The 9,237-nt window shown below is 39.2% G+C and overlaps 3 protein-coding genes across 3 annotated transcripts in view; 1 reads left to right on the forward strand and 2 right to left on the reverse strand.

The window, feature by feature from the left end:
• The window catches only part of LOC138029630 (heat shock 70 kDa protein 12A-like), a 20,438-nt gene extending 19,723 nt beyond the window's left edge, over positions 1-715 (reverse strand). The window contains exon 1 of the mRNA XM_068877331.1: positions 244-715. Coding sequence (XP_068733432.1) covers positions 244-546 — 303 coding nt within the window. The 5' untranslated portion in view covers positions 547-715. The remainder of the gene's footprint in view (positions 1-243) is intronic.
• Positions 716-803: 88 nt separating this feature from the next.
• On the forward strand, positions 804-5,202 carry LOC138029632 (uncharacterized). Its single transcript, XM_068877333.1, has 5 exons — positions 804-1,220; positions 1,360-1,573; positions 3,383-3,499; positions 4,280-4,411; positions 4,629-5,202. The coding sequence occupies exons 1-5, from the start codon at positions 835-837 to the stop codon at positions 4,992-4,994; spliced, it is 1,215 nt and encodes a 404-aa protein (XP_068733434.1). The 5' UTR covers positions 804-834; the 3' UTR covers positions 4,995-5,202.
• A 1,269-nt stretch (positions 5,203-6,471) lies between these two features.
• On the reverse strand, positions 6,472-7,989 carry LOC138029634 (uncharacterized). The gene has a single exon (XM_068877336.1). The coding sequence runs from the start codon at positions 7,853-7,855 to the stop codon at positions 7,298-7,300; it is 558 nt and encodes a 185-aa protein (XP_068733437.1). The 5' UTR covers positions 7,856-7,989; the 3' UTR covers positions 6,472-7,297.
• Positions 7,990-9,237: the final 1,248 nt, after the last annotated feature.

Consider the following 9,237-nt stretch of genomic DNA (forward strand, 5'->3'; position numbering starts at 1 on the left):
TCCACATAATGTTCTTGGAATCGGTTTCCTTTCGTTCCCTAGCTGTTAAAGGTACCAGCTAATGCTATCCGAAATCCGAGGTGGTTGCGTTCCGAATCAGATAGCACTAATGCAAACTTATATGAAGTTGCTTACCAAAAAGTACGGCAGTTTCGCTTTCGTTTGATACATTTGAGGAAGTTGCAAAGTTCCTAAAAGAGGAGCTCACTAAGCCAGTTAAAATTAAACAAAGAAGAAACTAACCTTCTTAGAATGAAGCAGCAATTTGAATTTATCAAAATAAAGAAGGTTTTTGCAATCTTTTTTTGAGATAGATTGCTTAGCGTATGCTTCCTGAGCAGCATGCCCAAATTTAATCAGCTCGCCTTTCTCGCTTAACAGCAAAGCTGTTGGTGTCTTGCTGTAAGTCATTCCTTGGCCTCTTCCCCACTTCTGAAACACGTAGATTCGATTCTCAGATGCATTCGGGAAAACGTAACCAAAACCACTGTAGGTAGTGCCAAAATCAATCCCAATGATGACATCTCGTTTTAAAGACGACGCCATGGTTCTGAGCGATGCGTTTTGCCAGGCAACGTCCTCTGTTTTAGGCCTGTCGTCCCGAAAACATTTCGTACATTAATGGATAAACAGAGCCGAAAGAAAGGATACTCTTTCTTTCGATGAAACAAGTGCCAACGAGAAACCAAGTTCTTTTAACAACTTTAACTTCAGAGAAATTTGCGTCAGGCACTGAATATTGCATGAAATGCATGATGGTCAATAAAAAAATGTTCATCAAACAATGGTAGTATTGTTGTTATAGCTAGTCTGCAATTGCATTTGCACTAATCTATGCCACCACACCCCCTAATCTTGGAGAGAATAAACCTTTCTAAATACCGATTGATTCTCAAAGTTTTGCAAATATCGCAAGAGACGTTGCACTGGCGAGCGTCTTGGTCGTCGATGGGAAATTGCTCCTCGATATTAAGAGAACTTGGCTCAATCAAATATCCAGAAGTGGGTTCTGAAGACTGTGATCAGCCAATGGCGTCAAATTTCGTAATGGCAGAAGGTTCAGACAACACAAACCTAGATGGCTTCTTAGACGCCTCCAATTTCATAGTGAGTTGGGCCAAGGAGAAGAATAAAGAGTGCGAGAGGCTTCGAAAAAATTTCAAGGAAATGAAGAAAACTTTGGATCATGCAAAATTAGAGAACGATAAACTGAGGCAAAGGTATGTCTTGCATAAATAATGATTTCTTGATCAGAAGGCAAATATATCTCTCATTTTCATTGCTTCATGCACGTACTTCTGCACACCTTTCACCCCAAATCCTCGTAATTATTTTGACTAAATTCGTTTGAATTCACAGGATTGGTGATGATTCGGAGATGAATCATCGCGGTCACCAAAGCAGTTCAGAAGATACTAGAAGCAGAAACAAGCGAAGTGATGTTTTGCGGAAGTACGAAGTAATTAATGGCTCTTTACGTCGTCAGGCCATGGAAGCTCTTGGAAGTCAACCTCAAACAAGTTCTCGGACTGAGTTGTGGAATAGAAAGGATTTGACATGCCGAATGCTTTTGGTAGGTTATAGAAATTATTCTTCTGTAGTTGGTTAAGTTGTTCTAACCTGATCATAAAACGACACCGTATTATTTTAGGCATTTCCAGTTTGTTTAACGGCAGTCTCGAATTTCATAATCAACTTTCCCTGAACGTTTTCGTCTTATTCAAGATAGATGGCACAAACGTTAAGTTCTCTGTATTTGATTGGTTTGATTAGTTCATCTGACACAATAGTGCTCCTCTTTGAGACTCAGTGAACTGTGAGGCAACAGTTCTGTGATGGTGAAAGTGAATGTTGTTATTCATCCATATTCCATTCAAGTGAGGAAATTTTAAATCTTTTTCTGGAATTTTGGTCTTAATTATTAACAAATGTTTCGATTGAAACCATCAGTCTTCATCAGTGAAGTTTGTCACGTGGTAGTTCACTATCACGCGACAAACGTCACACGACTTAGTCACAGAGCGGAGAGTGATCAGTGATCTCGACACCTTGACAAATGAGAAAAACCACATCAAGAAGTCACTCCGAAAATGCTGGTATCCGGACTGGGTGTTCAGCGGAAACCAAAAAGATCACGATGAACGGGGGGGGGGGGGTGAGGTGGCATGAAGAGAGGACACAAGACCTGGGTAACGATCCCTTACATACGAGGCCTATCTGAGAATATTAAGAACATTCTCAAAGAACACGGCGTAACAGCGTTTTACAAACCCCAGAACACTCTAAGATAACAGTTGGTCAAGACAAACACTCTTTTGAGAAGCACTCCAACCTTGTATATGGTATTACCTGCGGAGGGGAGGGCTGCGCCGAAACCTATGGGGGAGAGACTCTTCAGTCCATCAGAGCCAGGCTGAGACAACATCAACGGCCGAACTCCAATCCTCCTCAAATTCAGTAGTTTATTGTAACCTGAAGGACACGGGACACGTGACACGTGTTGGATTCGAAGGGAGTTAAGATCCTAGATAAAGAACGAGATTGGCAAAGGAGGGGGATAAAGGTAGCGATATGGGAAAGGGTGGAGGACCCAACCCTGAAAAGAAAGGGAGGACTCCGGTTCTCTCTGTCTCACACTTGGGACCGGGTCCTTGTCTCCGTTCCTCGACGTTTGTCTCGTAATAGTGAACTACCATGTGACAAACTTCACTGATGAAGACTGATGGTTTCAGTCGAAACGTTTGTTAATAATTAAAACAAATATTCCAGAAAAAGGTTTAAACATTCCTCAGTTCTGTGATGGTGGTAAAAATGGGATTTGATTGCGAAAAACCGAAAAGAACTGGGACAACTGATTCTACGAAACAAGGGTCTAAATTATAGGGATCACTGTAAAAGTCCACCTTAATAAACATAATGCATGAACTCTACCTACTTAGATTCACACTGCTGCTTTCTCCGGTTTTTGTGTCTTATTTTCTGCAGAAATAGAGTGGTTCATCTTCGGCATTGGGAAACTCAAGTAGCTCAGTTTGAAATGACCAAGTCACTGAGTCCATTTTTGACTCCCGTTGTTATCAGAGTTTCTTTTAATGCAAGCAGGGTCAACAAAATGGCGTGTTTTAATTCACATTATAAAAAGAAACCCCTTTTCCCATCGAGTACACAACGTTTAAACGACTAAGACGAGGCGCGCATTAAAAAAGCACATCTCACTGAAAAGCCTTGCTCAAGATATGAGGAGCGCTCTCCACTGAGAGCCAAAAGATGCGGCTGTTGTATGACAAAAACTTATTTCTGTGTACATTTTTACGAGAGGTTAGCGTCTTCAACAAGACAAACGTTATTGCTTTCATATAACTGTCAATTTTATATCGTTTAGCTTGCCTACAAAGTTGCAGAAAACGCAAAAAAGGACTTTACCCAAGCGGCTTTGCCGAGGTTTTTGCAGTGGGCGCCGTCTGTTGCCGTCTGTTGTGAGCAAAACTCCCGTTCAGAGGTATTTAAACGAATTTGATATTATCCAGTGCTCAATGCAATGATAAATCTCAAACTAAGGTAACCCGCTATTTTCAAGTTTCAATATTCCGTATTGTTATATACCTAGACTTTCACTCAACAAAACGAGCACTGTATTGGTTGATTTTTGGTCACGTGCCCCTGATCAAATTCATATGTATCCCGACCGGGATACAATTCCGCAGTTGTTGCCCGCTCAGAATGTTTTGCTGCGATTGTTGAAGGAAAAGTCTAAATATATAATAAAGCCCCTGATATATGGTTCCTTGGAAAACTAGTTAGTTTTGTTTTCCCTCGAGTCCTGATATTTCTGTCGACTTCGTCTCGGGAAACATCAGGACTCTCGGGAAAACATAACTAACTGTTTCCCTCGGGACCATGAATTAATTGTATAGTGTTTCCTCCTCTACAATTACCTTGACGAATATATCAATGTTTGATGCAGATATATTATTACGATTGTGTATTCCTTTGCTTGATTGAAAGTAAAATAATTGAACAGCTTCAGACTGACAGATGAGAACATTATAAGGTGCACTGAATTATTTTACTGACCTTATACAGTGGGGTGGCTTCCTCGCAGTATTTCGTTAAAGGTCAAGATTTAAGCTATATTTCCTGGATGAAAAAAGTAACAGTTCAACCTGACCTGCGAGAGCAGGTCCATTTTTCCTTTTTTTTTTCCTTTGAAAATTAGCGGAAAAAGGCGACCACTCTTGTAATACAAATGAATACCAGATCGTCTTTTTATTAAAAACAGGTTTCAAAGTTCTTAGATCAGGACGTCTCGGAAGAAGTACAATCTCTGCTTTCATCTAAATCCTTCAACGTCGCCGCTTCTTCTATGCTAAAAGAATTGGCAGTTCTCTGTGACCTAACAGACCTGGAAAAGGTATGTCTTCTGGAAATGGACGATTTTCAAAAAAAAATATAGAGGCCAAACCTTGGAACCTTGGGGTTCCCCATTGACGAGTAAAATCGTCTGGCGTTAGACAGTAAAATCTATAAGTGACACTATTGGGAGTGAAAGGGTTAATTGTTTCACTTCTGATAGAGGAATTTTTGTAACAGCCTATGAAATCCGTTCATGATCGTTTTTTTTTTCATAGAAAATGATGACAGAATTGCTACAACGTCACGAAGAATGGACGAAACACTCTCCTATGCTGCCTTATCTCGATGATGACATGTTAAAGAATACTAAACTGGCGAGTTACGTTAAAGAATGCTTGCGACTTGCCTGGCGAATGGTGAACTTACTGCCTCCATTAACCCTCGTGACAGCCGATCAAGCGCGCAGAGATACACTTGATGCTTTCTTCACTATAGAGGTTGAGGAAACGACAGAGACTGCACAAACTCTGCAAGTTTGCGTCTGGCCCGCGGTTAGCAATCTAGAAAATCCGAACGAAGTGCATGTCAAGGGAACGATGGCTATCATACCAAGGCCCAAGAATCTACAGTACACTTATTAGTGGAGTTTAACCGGAATCAAGAGATAAGAAAACACTCTTTCTCGTGCAATTCATAGATTGTTGTAATTAAGCTCAGTAGATTATGGGAGCTTGTGCCTTCGAAGGTACTGCCCCTTTTTATATCTGTATCATTCTTATTATTATCAAGCTTTCCTATGCTTCGCACAGATGACGTATGTTGGCAGGAAATAAATTTGGCTCATTGTGACTTTTTTGAAGTCCAGGGCCCGGTTGTTCAAAAGCCGATTAACGCTAATCCCAGATTAAAAATTAACCAAGCAGTTTATTTCTCCACTCCCAACGGCTGTTCAACGCTGATAATCGGCAAAACTTTACATTAGAAGGAGTCAATCATGAAAAACAAGAAGAAGCAACAGAAGCTTTATCCAAAAAGTTGAAAACATGAAACAAAAGGTTACGCTAATCCTGGATTAAGTTAATCGAGTTTCGAACAACCAGGCCCAGTGTAATATTTTTCAGGAAAACCAACCAATCATCGGCCGAGTTTTGTGCATACACTGCACGTGAGTTGCGTGCGCGTGCAGTCCGTGTTTAGCCAGATAACCTAATTTGCATACCACGTTTTTTCCAGCAAAATTTCTAGTTAATCCACGGTTGGCAAACAAACTAATTCGCAAAAGGCAGGTAAGTGCAGTTGCAGCAGTTAAATTTAAAGGATATGGGAACATGCATTTTCGAAAGCGTCGAAACTTTTCGGGTGAATGTAAATTCAAACTCCCTTTGTATTAATAAATTATCATCAATGAGGTTTTAAAGCATGAAGTCACGAAGGCAGCTTTTCCTTTACTTATGAAGACCCGCATTTTAGAATAGGCGGATCATAGCTTTAGAAAAAGCCTTCAGGGTTCATTGGAAAACCTTCCAGGTCTTTCGCAAGGGCTTTCCCCGGTTATTCAATGTTAAGAAAATCCAGCTATGATTTTAACATCTAAGGTAGCAAATCATACACACTAACGGCGAATTTCACACTTAAAATAAACTCAGCGAAGCAGTCAATTTGAGCGACAGATTGTTTTTCTTTGAAGAAGTCTTTGTTAATAAACAGACAGACCAAGTTGTGGTTATGCAATATATAATTCTTACGGCTGTCGGAGTTCAATTCCCCAAATCTTTCAGCGTGGTCACCTGAGACAGCACTTTTCCTTTTTTTGTTCTTTTCCATGCAGTTTTATATTCTTGTCACTAGGACAGACGGAAATTCCATTAATTTAAATGATAAATTAAAGACTATAATATCAGAAAATCTAAGACTACCATTTTCCCGGGTGGCCAAAGAAGCCTTGAAAAAGACCTCCAGACATCGAGGATTTTACCCAAAAATATAATCCCCAACTGACGATTTAAGAAGATCGCTAGCTGCCCATTAATTTTGTGTAACTGTATTTCCTCTATCCCAAACACTGAATTCTTTTTTTCCGGCAATTTTTTCCTCTCATTTACGAAGCTAACACACAACCATCAATAGTGGCTTGGTTTATTTAGTTAGCCTTGGATGCAATTTACATTTAGCCTGCATAGACGGTAGCATAGCGTTCAAAATACGTTCGAGGAAAGAGCTTTCAGGGTATGCTATGCATACATTGTTATTCCGCATTTCGCGTAATGATTTTAAATGCAAGTCTTCAATATAATTAACTTGAGTTGATTCTTCGATTAACGAAAGTACTCTCGGTTCATTACTGTCTAACTTCATTCCGCCTTTCTTTTGCCTACACTGAGGAACAAATCTCGGTCGGAAACTGACGAAAATAAATACATTTTGTTTACCGTCCCGGTTCATAAACCGCGACTTTTGGACTGATCTCTATTGATTCAAATATATTGATGACTCCATATCTCTATATTACTCTTAATCAATTCCGGCCATGAATGTGTGCTCTTTTTGGCATTCTTCGTCTACCCCTTTAACGCGGGTTCAAATAATTCTTGAACTATTTATAGACAAAGTTAATATCAGATATATTGGATCTTGATTTCATGACAGCTACTACGAATGATCCATTACTTTTTTAGTCTTCTAGAGATGAACCTCAAGCTTCGTTAACCGGCTGCGAGCTTCTAGAGCCGGGATCATTCTTTGAAAAGCGGCAAAGTATTGAATGTCCTTAATTTGATGGAATAAGCTAAAACATCCTCTAGACTTATGTAATCACTGCTCTTTCTCTTCTTCTTCAGTTTAATGCTTGCATGATAGTGTGAAGCAAATAAACATGCAAAATCTGTCTTGTATAATCAAATCACGCACAGAATTCCAACAGAAGGACCTGGGACTTTGAAAGCCCTCAGTTTGTCCCGATACAATTCGTAAGAGAGTCTAGAATCTCTCCAATCTTTCTTGGCAGTGCGAAAAGGACTTTCACTTCTTTCTCTTCAGCAGAATCCAAGTTCCACACCTTGCGCGTGATGGTGGTTTGTTCGAGACCGATTTCGTCTGAATTTCTTTCTTTACTCGCTACTCTGAAAGCCATCGTAAGTGCTGCCACAATACCTCTTGCGTCTTCATTTGATGAGCAGAGAAACGCGTGGCATTCAATCCGTCGGGGAGAAGTAGATGCTTGGTAGTTAAAAGCGACAACTCTTGGAATCTTCTTATAGCTTGCGCAGAAGAGAATTTTGTGTAGTCTAAATATTTTCTCAGTGTCTTTGCACAGTAATGACACATTCTCTCTCGAAACCGTCATTTGAGCGTTGATATCTCTCTGGTTAAGGGCGCAACCTTTTTGATATAGACGTGCAATGTTTTCCAGTGTCCCTGTTTGTGGATACATTGCATTTAGGCTGCCAAGATATTTAACATTGATGCATGTGAAATCCTTCGGTTTGTTAATATGCTCTTCCATTCTAAAACTTCGATGAAATCACTGCTGAAGTTGTACTTTTGACAAGTGGTGGAGATTCCTGTGTTCTTTAAGAAAGTCGTGCTCGTATTGTGCGTCGACCTTTATGATCTCGCCTTATAAGCGTAATACTATCTTGTCTATTTCCATTTTCCCTATGGGCTGTCTATCAAACAATTAGTGCAATCTCTATTGTTTTAATCACATCGCAAATCATTAAAATGCATGTGCAGCTCGCTCAACAGAGTACTGTCCTAGTTGACAATTGATGAAAGATATCAATGCAACAATAGTGGGAAAGTTTAAAAGTAATCACAGTTGTCGTTCATAGAGTGAAAATTTGACAGAAATCAGAGAAATCACATGCTTAAATTATCCTCTCTAATTTAGTCCAGCAACTTCCATTTTGAGAGGCAAACGCGCTCGAGCATAGGTGAGCATTACTTTCTCATAATATCCGGCTTACTTTTGTCTGACGCAATGGAGTGCCTTCTGTTCGATAAATTTGCAATGCAAAGTAACTCAATATCTCTCATTTCACATCGTTATTGGTGAATGGTGATAAAGTGAAATATGTGCAACAAACTTGACTGGCAAATGGAAAGAGGGTGAAAATTTTTTCTGGATTCTCTAAAAAATATTGTTGAATTTCCTTAAAGTGCTTTCTCACATGACACATTGGCGGAACATAGTTTTCAGTACGTATGCGTGATAATTAGCAGGATTTTTACACGTTTCTCAAGGAAAATACAAACTGAAAAGCCGGATATTTTTCAAGTAAATGTAAAGTTTTCAGAATTCCGCTCACGTTTCAAATTAGATTTTCTGGAAGTTTTTCAAGAGGCATTTTGAAAAACTTAATATTTCATTAGCGTGCATTAAAACTTACAGAAACAGAGAACGAATTATATAATTCATACAATTCCACGTTGGATCTGTTGTGCAATTTCAGCGTTTTGATTTTTTATGCTTCAAACAGTCTTCAAGCTACTGCCACACTGAAACACAGATTTTAAATTTCAAGAATTTGCCGCTGTTTTCTGCTCAAAGTTTTCCTCCCAGTATTTGCGCTTACACAATATCTTTAATGTAAAGAATGAGCGTTTTTAGTTTTTTTCCTAGAGCTACTCGAAATTCTTGGCAGCTACTTAATCCAGGCAGACGGGAAGTTCTTGATCAAAGAGTGTTGACTCATTTCTTAACCCTCCGAGAAAGATAAAAGATACCTTGTCTTAACGAATCACGTTTTCGTGTTTTCATTCGCTTTTACAAGCTGATTGAAGAATAAGAAAGAAAAGTTATAAAGTCCTATCGTACAGAAAACTTTTTTTTCGGGTGCGAAATTTTACTTCAAATTGTTTATTTATTTTTTAAATTTTAAAAGT

This window comes from Montipora capricornis, chromosome 13, assembly GCF_036669925.1.
Source record: "Montipora capricornis isolate CH-2021 chromosome 13, ASM3666992v2, whole genome shotgun sequence".
NCBI lineage: Eukaryota > Metazoa > Cnidaria > Anthozoa > Scleractinia > Acroporidae > Montipora > Montipora capricornis.

Coding starts and splice junctions, on each gene's coding strand:
- LOC138029634 (XM_068877336.1), bottom strand. CDS start 7,855: ATGGAAGAGCATATTAACAAACCGAAGGATTTCACATGCATCAATGTT.
- LOC138029632 (XM_068877333.1), top strand. CDS start 835: ATGCCACCACACCCCCTAATCTTGGAGAGAATAAACCTTTCTAAATAC. Junction 1,221..1,359: donor AACGATAAACTGAGGCAAAG/GTATGTCTTGCA, acceptor TTGAATTCACAG/GATTGGTGATGATTCGGAGA. Junction 4,412..4,628: donor ACCTAACAGACCTGGAAAAG/GTATGTCTTCTG, acceptor TTTTTTTCATAG/AAAATGATGACAGAATTGCT.